Raw genomic sequence first — 13462 nt, forward strand, 5'->3', positions numbered from 1 at the left:
AGCCGAGGGTGCGGAAAGGGGGGATAGAGGCAGGGCGGAAAGAGGAGGGCAGTGGGGAGCAGAGGGTGCGGGAAGGGCGGATAGAGACAGGACGGAAAGAGGAGGGGAGCGGGAAGCGGAGGGTGCGGGAAGGGGGGATGGAGACAGAGCGGAAAGAGGAGGGGAGCGGGGAGCGGAGGGTGCGGGAAGGGGGGATAGAGACAGGGCTGAAAGAGGAGGGCAGTGGGGAGCAGAGGGTGCGGGAAGGAGGGATAGAGACAGGGCGGAAAGCGGAGGGGAGCGGGGAGCGGAGGGTGCGGGAAGGAGGGATAGAGACAGGGCGGAAAGCGGAGGGGAGCGGGGAGCGGAGGGTGCGGGAAGGAGGGATAGAGACAGGGCGGAAAGCGGAGGGGAGCGGGGAGCGGAGGGTGCGGGAAGGAGGGATAGAGACAGGGCGGAAAGCGGAGGGGAGCGGGGAGCGGAGGGTGCGGGAAGGAGGGATAGAGACAGGGCGGAAAGCGGAGGGGAGCGGGGAGCGGAGGGTGCGGGAAGGAGGGATAGAGACAGGGCGGAAAGCGGAGGGGAGCGGGGAGCGGAGGGTGCGGGAAGGAGGGATAGAGACAGGGCGGAAAGCGGAGGGGAGCGGGGAGCGGAGGGTGCGGGAAGGAGGGATAGAGACAGGGCGGAAAGCGGAGGGGAGCGGGGAGCGGAGGTGGCGTCGGTGTGGAGAGGGGTTCGGCGGGGGCGAAGGAAGGTCCTTGGGGCAGAACCATCGGGTAGGGGTAGTGGTGTAGGGGCGTAGTCCCGCCCCTTGCCCCGGAAGTCCTTGCTTACACGCAGCGCGGCGACCGCCCTCCCGGCGGTTCCCCTTCCTTTCCGACGACTCCCCGGCAGGGTAAGTAGGAGCCCTTGAGTGCGGCCGTTGTTATCTGCGTCCATCGGGTTGAAGAAGCGCTCGCCGACCACGGTAATGAGTCAATAATGAATCCATCAACGAGGCCGACTTCCTTCAGAGCCTAGTTCTTTCCCGGCTGGTGGATTATCTAGTTTTGGTGAATGGGACGACCTGGGCCTCGGCCTCGCCTGTTCCAGGAAGCAGCCCCAGGCTCGGCTTGAGCCGTGAGATCGAACCGGTCGTCGCTGCGGTGTTTCGGGCCCGCTGTATGATGATGTGGCCCGGCACCCAGCGCCAAGTTTACGAACTTAGGGCAATGTGCAAGCTGAACATTACCGTCAGTTGCTGAGTGTGTTTAACTATAACCTCCGTGCCCACGAGTCTCATGTCCCGGAATCCTGTTTCTGTCCACAGATGGCTCCGGCAAAAAAAGGTGGAGAGAAAAAGAAAGGCCGCTCTGCCATTAACGAGGTGGTTACCAGGGAATATACGATAAATGTGCACAAGCGTATCCACGGAATGTAAGTAAAGAGTAATGTTAAAATAAAATCACTGAAACGCTGATTGAACAACATCTACAACACGAGAAAGAGTTAATATTTCACGAACCGCGATAGAGGCCCAGATGCATTCTCATTTTTCTGCCGTGGTTACCCCATACCTATGCTCCTTGCTTATCAAAGGTCTAAGGGACTTTGCCTTAAAAATAATCAGGCTGCTTCCTTTGAGGAAAAGTTGACAAGACTTGGAGCCTTCAGGAAAATGTTCTGTTCTGTTTGTGTCTTAAATAGGTTACTATCGTTTCTGAATGGTCATGTCTACTTGGTTCATGACTTGACAGGAGAGAAGAAATAGCTTGTTGACTTTAATCCTCCCGTGGCCCTTGAGGATCTTGATTATTTCCCTTATCCCCTTGCACATTTAAATTCCAGTAGTCCAATCCTGGCCTATCCATTCCGATTCTTCTGCAACAATATTCTAGGTATCAGTCTAATCAACCTCTGAACATCTTAAAATTTACAACATTCTTAATTTAGAAGAATTCCGCAAATCTGCACAAGAGCAAGATGAGTTAGATGAATTTCATATCACCAGCATGCTGTGAAATTTAACTTAGCTGCAGGAGTACAATGCAATACATGATAATATTGGGGAAAAAAATCAATTACATTGTTTATATGTATATTAAATAGTTAAATTAAAAATTGTGCAAAAGCGGTGGGTTAAGAGTGAAAAGTTCAAAGGAAACATTGGGGGGGCTTCTTCACACAGAGCGTGGAATGAGCTGCCAGATGAAGCGGTAAATGCGGGCTTACTTTTAACATTTAAGAAAATCTTGGACAGGTACATGGATGAGAGGTGTATGGAGGGATATGGTGCAGGTCAGTGGGACTAGGCAGAAAAATGGTTCGGCATAGCCAAGAAGGGCCGAAAGGCCTGTTTCTGTGCTGTAATGTTCTATGGTTCTGAGTAATATACTTAAAACCCTTCTGAAACCTCTGCTAAAACATGCTTAAGAGGTGGAGAGATTTTGAGTAATTCTGGCTGAACTTAAGCTGTAAGGCAGGCTGGACGACTCTAGCTTTTAAAAAATTGTATAGACTGAGGTATTGTGGAAGCTGGCCAGAAATAATTTGGTGAGGGGTTAGATAATGGCAGTGTATTTTTTAACTTTGCAAATGCTGGAAATTCAGAGTAATACACAAAATGCTGGAGGAGTAAAACAAGTCAGGCAACATCTATGAAGGGGAATAAAGAGTTGGATAGGTAGTTGATTTTCCCTGCTGCTGTTGACAATACAGTACATATTTGGGTGCATGGGGTGGGGGATTGTCTACAGCATTGTTGTACTGTTTGCCATGCATACCATTGAACAGACTACCTTTATTTTTATCTTGAATATAAACCATTTTATATGCTAAATTAACACCTTTTTGATTTACAGTTATTTCAGAAATTTATCATGTAGCAGAATTTGAATAGATTAGAGGCTACAATGGTTTAAATTGTGCCCTTGGTTTTTATTATTAACAATGAGGGCACTGCAATTGCAAACAAATAATTTGGAACTTTTTTTTTGAAGTGGCTTTAAGAGGCGTGCTCCACGGGCCATTAAGGAGATCCGAAAATTTGCTGTGAAGGAAATGGGCACTCCTGATGTCCGCATTGACACTCGCCTAAACAAAGCTGTTTGGGCTAAAGGTGTAAGGTATGTGACTGGTCACAAATAACTTCTCAAGTCAGTATTTTTTATTTGAATTAGTTTGGCTGTTCTTTAGTAATCGTTCAGTGCTAGCCACTTCTTCTAAAACTTAAAAACTTTGCTTTATCCATGTCAATTATTGGGTCAAAAAGCGATGGAGTTAGAAAGCACAAAAAAACTCAAATTGCCCATACCAACCAAAATGTCTGTCTGAGCTGCACATATTTGCCTGTGTTTAGCCCATGTCCCTCCCAGTCTTTTCTGTGTGTACCTGTCCAAAAGTCCTTTAAACATTGTAATCATACTTGCCTCTGCAGCTTCTCTTGGCAGCTCCCTCCACAAACCCACCATCCCATGTTCTGTGTGTCCCTTTCAAATTGTTCCCCTCTCAGCTAAATTTTCTCCTTTTTGTCCCTGTTTCTGGGGAAATATGACCATCCACTTTGTTATCATGACTTTGTATATCTCTTTCAGCCTCCAAACTCCGGGGGGAGGGGGGTGTTAGTCTGTCCAGTCTTTCTTTAAACTCAAGCCCACCAGTACAAAGTATCTTGGTGAGTCTTTTGTGCACCCTTTCCAGCTTATTAACATCCTTACAGCTGGGCAGTCAAACTGTGCACAATGTTCTGTGTGGTCTCATCAACGACCACATAAGATGAATGATTGAACTTGGCCATAAATAATAAGCAGCATTGCCTGTCACTCACTGTGCTCTAAGAAGTGCGCGCACACTCAGTAGGGCACTTTGTTAGGTACATCTTACACCTGTTCGTGAATGCAGTTATCTAGCCAATCTTGTGGCAACAACGCAATGCACAAAAGCACGCAGATATGGTCAAGAGGTTCATTTGTTCAAACCAAGCATTAGAATGGGCAAGAAATTGATGTGGGTGACTGCAGAATGATTGTTGGTGCCAGCCAAAGGTACCAGTCCTCAATGGGGATTCTGTCGTGTGTCTGCCCAGTCTTAGAAAGAAGGGTATGGGTATCTCCGAAACTGCTGATCTGGGATTTTCATCCACAACAGTTTCTAGAGTTTGTGAGAATGATGCGAAAAAATCTAGTGAGCAGAAGTTCTGTGGCAAACATGCCATGTTAATGAGAAGTCAGAGTAGAATTGTAAGACTGGTTCAAGCTGACAGTTACTCAAGTTACCACATGTTACAAGGGCCTCTCTGAATGCACTGCATGAGACTTGAAGTGGATGGCTACAGCAGCAGAAGACATGCTGGGTCCCACTCCTGTGCCTAATAATGTGGCCACTCAGTGTAAATGACAATAGTGAACCCTGTGGCTCACCACTGGTCACAGGCCTCAAGATTGTAATAACCATTTTGAACTTTGCGTTTTCCTCCTGTTTTGTCATTGCCTTAATTCTAGCAGATTTTAGAGTATTTTTTCACCCAGATGTCATTAACAAATGTAAAAAGTGCACTGGTCCTCATCGGCCCTTGGGAATACCGCCATGTGGTCTGTGCCCAGTCTTAGAAAGGAAGGTTTCCTCTTTTATTTATGTAGCTCAGTAAATTCTTTATCTATACCTATATCTGTTACTTGGACCATTTTTTTTTGTGTCGTACATGTTATTTGTGCAGAAAGACTTCTTTGAAAATAGGTCCTTGTTGCCCTGGATGTTTTTGCTCTGCATCCCTTGGGAACTGTGTGCCCAATCATTGCAGTCGCCACATATTTCCTGCATCTTATTTCTTTCTTTAGAAAATCAAATTTGCATAGCATGTCTTGACAGTAAAATTTTTGTAATCTGCTACATGGCTATTTGGAAATCTTGGTGATTCTGGATCTGCCTTATCAGAAGGTGTCTGTATTTTCATTCTTCAGGTTCAGGTCCCCTCAGTCCATTTATATTTGTCTCATTCTGTTGACTCTGCCCCCTTGAAATTTACTGCCTTCAATGAAATGTTACTGTGTGACATCACGATATTAGCAAAAATAACATCCGTAGGTCAGTGGTATGTCAGATTGATGTTTGGTTTTTTTAAATTTTTAATTCAAAGCAAAATCCACATGGTTAAAAATAAAATGCTAGTTAAGCCAAATCTTTTGGAGAGAATTAACATTTCATGCCCAATATACTCACTGACAATGACGCACCATAATCTATTCCTGGTTTAAAGTACACTTACTATCAGTTTTATTCATATTTTCCTAAGCCTGATTTGGACTGTGCAGTTAGACATGCCAATATAAAGTTATATTTTGTCTCCTCCGTCCCACCCCCCCCCCCCCCAGGAATGTTCCATACCGCATTCGTGTGCGTTTGTCTAGAAAACGTAATGAGGATGAGGACTCCCCTAACAAACTCTACACATTGGTGACCTATGTTCCTGTCACAACATTCAAAGGTAAGAAGTTGATGTTTACAGTGTAGATGCAATTAATTGCCGTGCTATTTTCTTTATCACTTTGGGATGTACTGCACACATTGACTTCTCTAACTTCTGCTAATGCCCCACCTCCCCCTCGTACCCCATCTGTTATTTATACACACACATTCTTTCTCTCACTCTCGTTTTTCTCCCTCTGCTCCTCTGACTACGCCCCTTGCCCATCCTCTGGTTCTCTCCCCCCCCCACCCTTTTCCTTCTCCCTGGGCCTCCTGTCCCATGATCCTCTCATATCCCTTTTGCCAATCACCTGTCCAGCTCTTGGCTCCATCCCTCCCCCTCTTGTCTTCCCCTATCATTTTGGATCTCCCCCTCCCACTTTCAAATCTCTTATTAGCTCTTCCTTCAGTTAGTCCGGACTAAGGGTCTCGGCCTGAAACGTCAACTGTACCTCCTCCTAGAGATGCTGCCTGCTGAATTGACATAGCTCCTGCAATGAGTAACTGATGACGTGAAGGGGTAGCTTTGAGGTGGCTTTTAATGTCCAATTACCTATGTCATGTTCTAACAAAACTGGGTATTATCACCATTAACAAGTTCTTTGAATCAGAATTCGGTGTTCTTTTCCATCAGTTACTCTCTGCAGCACAGGTTCCCAATCTTTTTTATGCCATGGAGCCTTGCCATTAATTGAGGTGTCAGTGGATGCTAGGTTGGGAACCCCTGCTATGCAGGTAAAGCTTTTTTGAATAGCAGGCTTTTTTTTCTGTTAAGTAAATGATGTGCAGCTATAGATATTTCATAGATTAGAAATTGAGGTAAAATGTATATTGATTGAAATTCAGCTTGTTTAAAATCAGATCCTGCAGTGACAAAATAGTAAATCTACCAACTGCAAATTGGTAATTCACCTCTTTCAATATCACCACCAATCTCAATACTTGGGAAACTTATGGAGTATGCTGTGGTCGCTAGTTTCAAATCAGGGAATTGTTAAAAGTATTAGTTGCAGCATCTACAAGAAATAAAACCTAGGTTTATTTACTGGATAACAGTTCCTAAGCAAACCATTAGAAGGGGAGAATTGTCTATTGGATAAGCTGCTGATAGTTGAATGACTTGAAGATTTTGATCAAGTTTTTATTCAATTGGATATCTGAAGTACATGCATTTTGTTTTTGCAGGTTTACAGACAGTCAACGTTGATGAAAACTGAATCACAACTGATTTAAAAAAATAAACAGTAACTTGACTTTCTACCTGGTTGATTTGTTTAATACATTTACAAATGATACAGCTATAAAATTGAAATCACATGCAGACAAAACTTACAAAAATGAATTTATTCAAAAGTGCATAAACTCAGTATATTTGACATTTCACCCAACATAAAACACACTTATAGTTTCAACTGCCAGCGCTGAAACAAATCTACTGGGCTAGTGGATAGTCAGATTAATTCTCTGTTGGTACTGATTTGCTTTAGCATGTAGAAGTTTACTTTTTATAGCTACGGATTTCTCAAAGAAGTTCACAAGGCATTGCTCAGTCAGTAGTGAAGCCAAAATTTGCTCAAAAGACACATTCCAGTCATCTACTCCAGGCTGTGTGAGGGGATTATTGTTCATGTGTATGTTCTCTTCAAATACGGTGTCATCTGCATCTGTGGGCGTTAGAAGCTCTGATCCTTTAGAACTTGGCAGTTCCGACAAGCTGTTTGAACTGCGTATTCTTTGTCCTACTTCCCCAATCTGCAGTAGGAGAGTTGTGACTGTTGCAATCGCTTGGTAAAGATTATTCTCTTCTGGATCTTCTCGAAACATGCTGTACATTGATTTGCAAAACTGGATGAACTCTCTCTGCAGGAGAACAGATTGTTCCATGCACAAGGTATTACAACCAAATTCAAAACAATTCCAAACAAGGTTTCTAGAGTTAGCAATAGGCTTAGTAGTAAATTAAAATCAAATATACTTGGTGATCTGCAGTTAGTATAGTGCCAACTGTTAATGCAGCAATATGCTCAATAATTTGTTTTCGCTGTACTCATAATAATCATATGGAATAAGGGTAGCAAGTTAAACTTAAAATGTTGACTTAATTTGATTTTGAGTAGCTTGCAGAATGTATGAAGTAACAGTACAAACAAGTGATTCAATTAGAGGCAGTAACACCACTTGTAGGCTAACATCATTGGGCTGGATCTGAAAGCTAAAACTAAGAGTCCCATCATGAAAGATAAATTGAATAGTCGAAATGACTGATAATGGGGGGGGGGGTGTTGGGAACAAAACAAATTGTATTTTAGGGATTAAAGGAGAAAACCAGAGATGAGATCCAAAAGTAGGTGTCTTAATTTGCTTGTATTTCTCACATAAAACTTTCATTGCACCTTGCATTTAGATTTTGTTTTAAAGACTTTGAAACCCTACTGTTACTAATCTGCTTCCCCAAGAGTATTATAAACAATCATACATACCTGGTTCATCAGAGAAAGATCTTTTGTAACCTCTTTAGTCTCAACTAAATCTTGAAGCATTTGTTTCAGCTGACATTGGTGATCAATTGCTTCACCTTTTGGAGGATATAATCCATAATTAAAGGAGACAAGAACCACAAATTTGGCAATATTAACTATTTGCTACAACAGTCACTCTTTTAAACTATGGGTATGGATTTGGGGATGTGGTTCACTTAACCATTACCCACAGATGTTCTAAAGTATATCTAATATCTACCATTTGAAAATGATGAACATGACTGCTTTGCACCAGTATTTTCCAAAGACAATAGATAGACCAACTATTAATGCAGGAACAGACCTCCACCAGAATGAATGCAAGTAATTTAACAATAATGGAAGAAATGATACTGAAGAGGATCAAATTCCTTAAGCCAGACAGTTTTAAAGCAAATGAGGACACTGCAGGTGTCTTTCTCTTCAGAAACCATTTAAAAGAGGGATAGAAGGATTTGTGCCACACAAATGTTGGGCAGTGAAGATCTCCCAACAAGAGAGCAAGTGGCTTTACTTATTGAATATCCATCTAACAATATCTTCAAAACCAGATATTCATGCCAGAAACTGAACAGAAATAGCTATGTGCTTAATGTGGCTACAAGGGCAAGTCAGAGGTCAGGAATCCTGTGGAGAACTCAACTAATTTCCCAAAGCCCGTCCATCTACAAGACTCAGGTCAGAAGCATGAAAGAATGCTCTGTCCTGATGAAGGGTTTCAACCTGAAATGTTGAATGTTTACTCTTTTCCATAGATTCTGCCTGGTCTGAGTTCCTCCAGCATTTTGTGTGTATTACTTTGATTTCCAGCATCTGTAGATCTTGTTAATGCTCTCTCCTTGCCTGGATGAGTGCAGATTCAACCATACTCAAAGCTAGACAGTTTTGGGCACAGCAGCCATGTGATTGAGGCTCCATCCACAACCACTGATGATGCACAGTGAGCAGCAGTTTGTCCCATCTCCAGGATGCACTGCAGAAACTCTCAATGGCTCCTTCAGCAGTATCTTCCAAACCCATAACCATTACCAGCAAGGACAAGAGCAGTAAAAACATCATCTGATCAGTTTATAAAAATTATCAAAGAGACCTGGTAGTTTCTTTCCATGTACAGCACTTTCTAAAAATAGTATAGAAATTAGTGTCAGCCTTCTCAGAAGTGAAGTTACTAAACAGGATTGCAAATTCTTAAGTATTTTCTTCAGCACTCACTTGCTGGGTCATTTGTGGAACTTTCTCCCATCAGCTATTTAATCCATTGGGTAGATTTCAGACTCAACCTAATCCATTGGTTGTGAGATTGCTTAACTCTGCTTATTACATGTTGCTGCTGTTTAGTGCACAATCATTCCTGTATAGGTTGGAACCAGTGCTGCCTCCAGAAAGCCCTTCTGTACTAATAATAAGCACCCCAATTTCAGTTCTCTATAACTCAATCTACCATCACCTTCTACTATTGAATCCCAGAAGACACCTTCAACCATTCTGATATTCTCTTCCCAAATACATTCCCCTCATCCAAAACTGCTGCTTTCAATTCTGCAACCCCCTCCCCCCCCCGATATATCATGAAAACTCATCTGTTTATCTGTCTTAACTAAACAAGGACAGAGTTAAACACCAGCATGTCTATTTTCCACTGTGGCCTTAGCTTTGCTGCATCACCTCCTCTCGTTGCCTAGTATTACAAGCTGTCCCTTCAGAATTCCTCTTCTACACAAAACAACTTAATATTTTAACAAAAAGTAAAATCCTTACACTGAAAATTGAGACACGCTAACATCACTGAAATCAATTATTTTCCCTTATTTAATTTGTATATGACTACATACTGCACACTGTATAAAAAGATATTCCAAAGAACCATTTAGAATGAGATGTCGATTGAATTTTGTAACAGTAAATTATTTTAAAGCAAGTTATAACTTTTCCTATATTTTTCCACACGTGTGCACACAGACAATATAGGCGGTTGAGGAGAGGATGTTTCTTCTTGTGAGAGAATGTAGAATTATGGGAAATCCCTTGAAAAATAGGGAATCACCTATTTAAGACTGGTGCAGAGAAGTGCAGTTTCACCCATACCCACGCCCAAGTATTGCGTGTTTTTGAATATATTTTTAAGACAGAACTAGTTGGATCCTTGAAAGGATAGGGGGTGAAAGGCTGCCACAGGCACATGGGAATGGTAAGCCAGATCAGCAGACTGGAGGGGCCAAGTTCCAGCTTCTGCTCATAATTCATTCAGTCATGTCACCGACCTAAGGGAGCATCTCATGCACATTAAGAATAAATGTATACTTGCTGTTTGATTTGCTAAAATAGTCCGACTGAATACTTGAAATGAAGGTAGTTCTCAGAGGAGAAAAGCTGGTTGTGTCATCCTCATTGCAAGCTGGAAAAATAAGACTGAATTTCAATCAAATCATATAAAAGATTCTCAAGCAATAAACCTGCAAAGTATTTTGAAGTCCACAAGTTATTAATACAATTTTAATGACATGGTATTCTTATTCAGACAGAAATGAACTCGCAAAAGTTTTTGCAAGTTGAATGCCTTGTTAAGTCACTGCTTTCTGGTGTAGCTGATAATGTGGAATCCATGAATAACAACTATAGTAATTTATTTCCATGCATCTGTTTCTGCCCCTTCATTATATGCATCGTAGTTCATGGAGAATTTACCTAAGTAACAGAAATGGACACATCACACTTCCCCACATCAGTAAATATATGGAATAAGAATTTCAGTAGTGAAAATGCTAGAGTATCAAGTTTCTTGGCATATTTTCATCCCTGGTGCTGATTAAAACAAATTTGGAAGTTAAAAGCAAGAATACAGCCACATAACGGTTGAACCATCTTCCTTATCAAAGGCTTTTCCCTGCTGTATAAGCCACACTAATTCAACTGGATTGCAGAGATGTAACAACTTTCATAATTAATTTCACTCATAGCATAAATATTACTTATGCCATATTGCAAAGCACTTTTATCAATATTTTATCAATATTATTGCAGGGTTCATTGGTTCTGCAAGAATGAGCACATTCCATAAAGACCATAAGACCCAGGAGCAGAATTAGGACATTTGGCCCATTGAGTCTGCTTTGCCATTCATTCATGGCTGATACTTTTTTCCCCTCTCCTCAGCCCCACTCCCCGCCTTCTCCCCGTAACCTCTGATGCCATGTCCTATCAAGAATCTATCAAGCTCCGCCTTAAATACACCTAATGACCAGGCCTCCACAACTTACTGCAGTAATAAATTCCACAAATTCACCACTCTCTTGCTCAAGAAATTTCTCCACGTCTCTAACCCGAGGCTGTGGCCTCTTCTCCTGGACTCCCCCACCATGGGAAACATACTTTCCACATCTACTCTGTCTAGGCCTTTCAACATTTGAAAGGTTTCAATGAGATTCCACCCCCGCCCCCACCATCCTGCTAAATTCCAGCCAGTACAGACCCAGAGTCATCAAATATTCCTCATATGATAACCCTTTCAATCCCGGAGTCATCCTTGTGAACCTCCTCTGAACCCTCTCCAATGCCAGCACATCTTTTCTTAGATGAGGAGCCCAAACCTGTTCACAATACTCAAATATTGTGGCCTCAGCAGTGCCTTAAAAATCCTCAGCATCACATCTCAATCTTGTACTCTAGACCTCTTGAAATGAATGCTAACATCGCATTTGCCTTCCTCACCACCAACTCAACCTACAAGTTAACCTTCAAGGGTGTTCTGCACAAGGACCCCCAACTCCCTTTGCAACTCAGATTTCTGGATTTTCACCCCATTTAAAAAATAGTCTGCACTTTTATTTCTACTTACAAAGTGCATGACCATGCATTTTCCAACATTGTATTTCATTTGCCACTCCCTTGCCCATTCTCCTGATCTGTCCAAATCCTTCTGGAGACTTCCTGTTTCCTCAACACTACCTGCCCTCCACCAATCTTCGTATCATCTGCAATCTTGGCTACAAAGCCATATATTCCATCATCTAAATCATTAATATACAGCATAAAAAGAAGTGGTCCCAACACTGACCCCTGTGGAAAAACACTTGTCACTGGCAGCCAACCAGAAAATGATCATTTTGTTCCCGCTTGCTGCCTCCTACCATCAGCCAATGCTCTAACCATGCCAGTGACTTTCCTGTAACACCATAGGCTCTTAACTTGGTAAACAGCCTCATGTGTGGCACCTTGTCAAAGGCCTTCTGAAAGTCTGAATATACAACATCCACTGCATCTCCTTTATCTGTACTACGTGTAATCTCCTCAAAGAATTCCAACAGGTTCATCAGGCAAGATTTTTCCCTAAGGAAACCATGTTGACTTTGTCCTGAGTCTCCAAGTACTCCATAATCTCATCCTTAACAATTGACTCCCAACATCTTCCCAAGCACTGAGGTCAGGCTATAATTTCCCTTCTGCTGCCTCGCTCCTTTCTTAAAGACTGGAGTGACATTTGCAATTTCTGGTCCTCTGGCACCAAAGCATGCCCAAGCTCAGAAGACCAGACCGGTTGATAAAGCTGGGAATAACATTGCATGAACAAACAACATTAGAGCCTATGAGCTGAGAATGAGACAAGGACAGAGGTGGAGTGTTAATGGAATAGTACAGGCTAAGGTTTTGCCACAATGATTTTGCAAGAGTTTTTTTTTGGGGGGGGGGTATTAATCATGGGATAAAATCTTCTACCTGGTACTTCAAGTACAAATAAGCTAACATCACAGGTACTATTAGTAAAGTTAGGCATTCAGCACAGAATCTGTATAATAACAAAATTCTAAACAGAAATTGACTGATATAGATTGAGTCAACACTTTCAAATAAGTGTTCTTCTTTTTCAGACCTTTAGTCCTTTACCTGGTGGAATATGGAGTCTGTACAGCAGTCTGAGATTTTCACTGAATTCACCATAGTACATTAAATCTATATAAGAAATTAGAACAATTATTCAATGTGTCCACTAATACTGCTGATTCAAAGACTTTGTTTCAAAAAATATCAGAATGTGTAATGTGTGTTGAAGTGAAAGAAATGGAAAAAGTTTTACCCAAACAGCTGACCAGCTCTTTGAAGTCAATGAGAGAATCTGCATCTTCATCGAAGAGTCGAAATGCTCTCTGGGCCAGATCATGAGTATGGACACCCCATGTCCATGGACTCAGGAGGCAGAAAAGGCTACAGAACTGGAAACTATTTATTCTGTATTGTTCCAGATACGGGAGGCTGGGATCATGGTGCAGTGCAGCTGAACCGTTTCCACCCCAGTAACAACTTAAAAGATGCTCTCTCTAATTCAAAAGAAGAAAATGGGAAATTTTTTCAGGACGCTTACATTTAAAATTGTTTAAAGTTTTACATAGGAAAATCTAACCAAATATTTGCAATACGACTCGTTTTTCTTAACCTCTTCACATTCACTGCCCACCCACTTTAGCTGCTGTTTCCTTAGGTTAAATCACTGACTTCTGATCTGCTTACAAGAGTCAGATAACTTGTCA

At 42.0% G+C, this 13462-nt stretch overlaps 2 protein-coding genes across 5 annotated transcripts in view; one reads left to right on the forward strand and one right to left on the reverse strand.

Moving 5' to 3' along the window:
* The first annotated feature begins 839 nt into the window (after positions 1 to 839).
* Positions 840 to 6681, forward strand: rpl31 (ribosomal protein L31). Its single transcript, XM_063053994.1, has 5 exons — positions 840 to 874; positions 1289 to 1395; positions 2958 to 3083; positions 5328 to 5440; positions 6607 to 6681. Exons 2-5 carry the CDS (start codon positions 1289 to 1291, stop codon positions 6636 to 6638), a joined length of 378 nt encoding a protein of 125 aa, XP_062910064.1. The 5' UTR covers positions 840 to 874; the 3' UTR covers positions 6639 to 6681.
* Positions 6682 to 6832: 151 nt separating this feature from the next.
* LOC134349526 (TBC1 domain family member 8) overlaps positions 6833 to 13462 on the reverse strand; it is a 105277-nt gene continuing 98647 nt past the window's right edge. For all 4 annotated transcript variants that reach the window (XM_063053991.1, XM_063053992.1, XM_063053990.1 and 1 more), the window contains 5 exons: positions 13012 to 13252; positions 12822 to 12887; positions 10246 to 10335; positions 7902 to 7996; positions 6833 to 7281 (listed from right to left, as the gene is read on the reverse strand). In XM_063053991.1, coding sequence (XP_062910061.1) covers positions 6862 to 7281; positions 7902 to 7996; positions 10246 to 10335; positions 12822 to 12887; positions 13012 to 13252 — 912 coding nt within the window. In that variant the 3' untranslated portion in view covers positions 6833 to 6861. The remainder of the gene's footprint in view (positions 7282 to 7901; positions 7997 to 10245; positions 10336 to 12821; positions 12888 to 13011; positions 13253 to 13462) is intronic.

Source organism: Mobula hypostoma, chromosome 7 (genome assembly GCF_963921235.1).
Source record: "Mobula hypostoma chromosome 7, sMobHyp1.1, whole genome shotgun sequence".
Lineage (NCBI taxonomy): Eukaryota > Metazoa > Chordata > Chondrichthyes > Myliobatiformes > Myliobatidae > Mobula > Mobula hypostoma.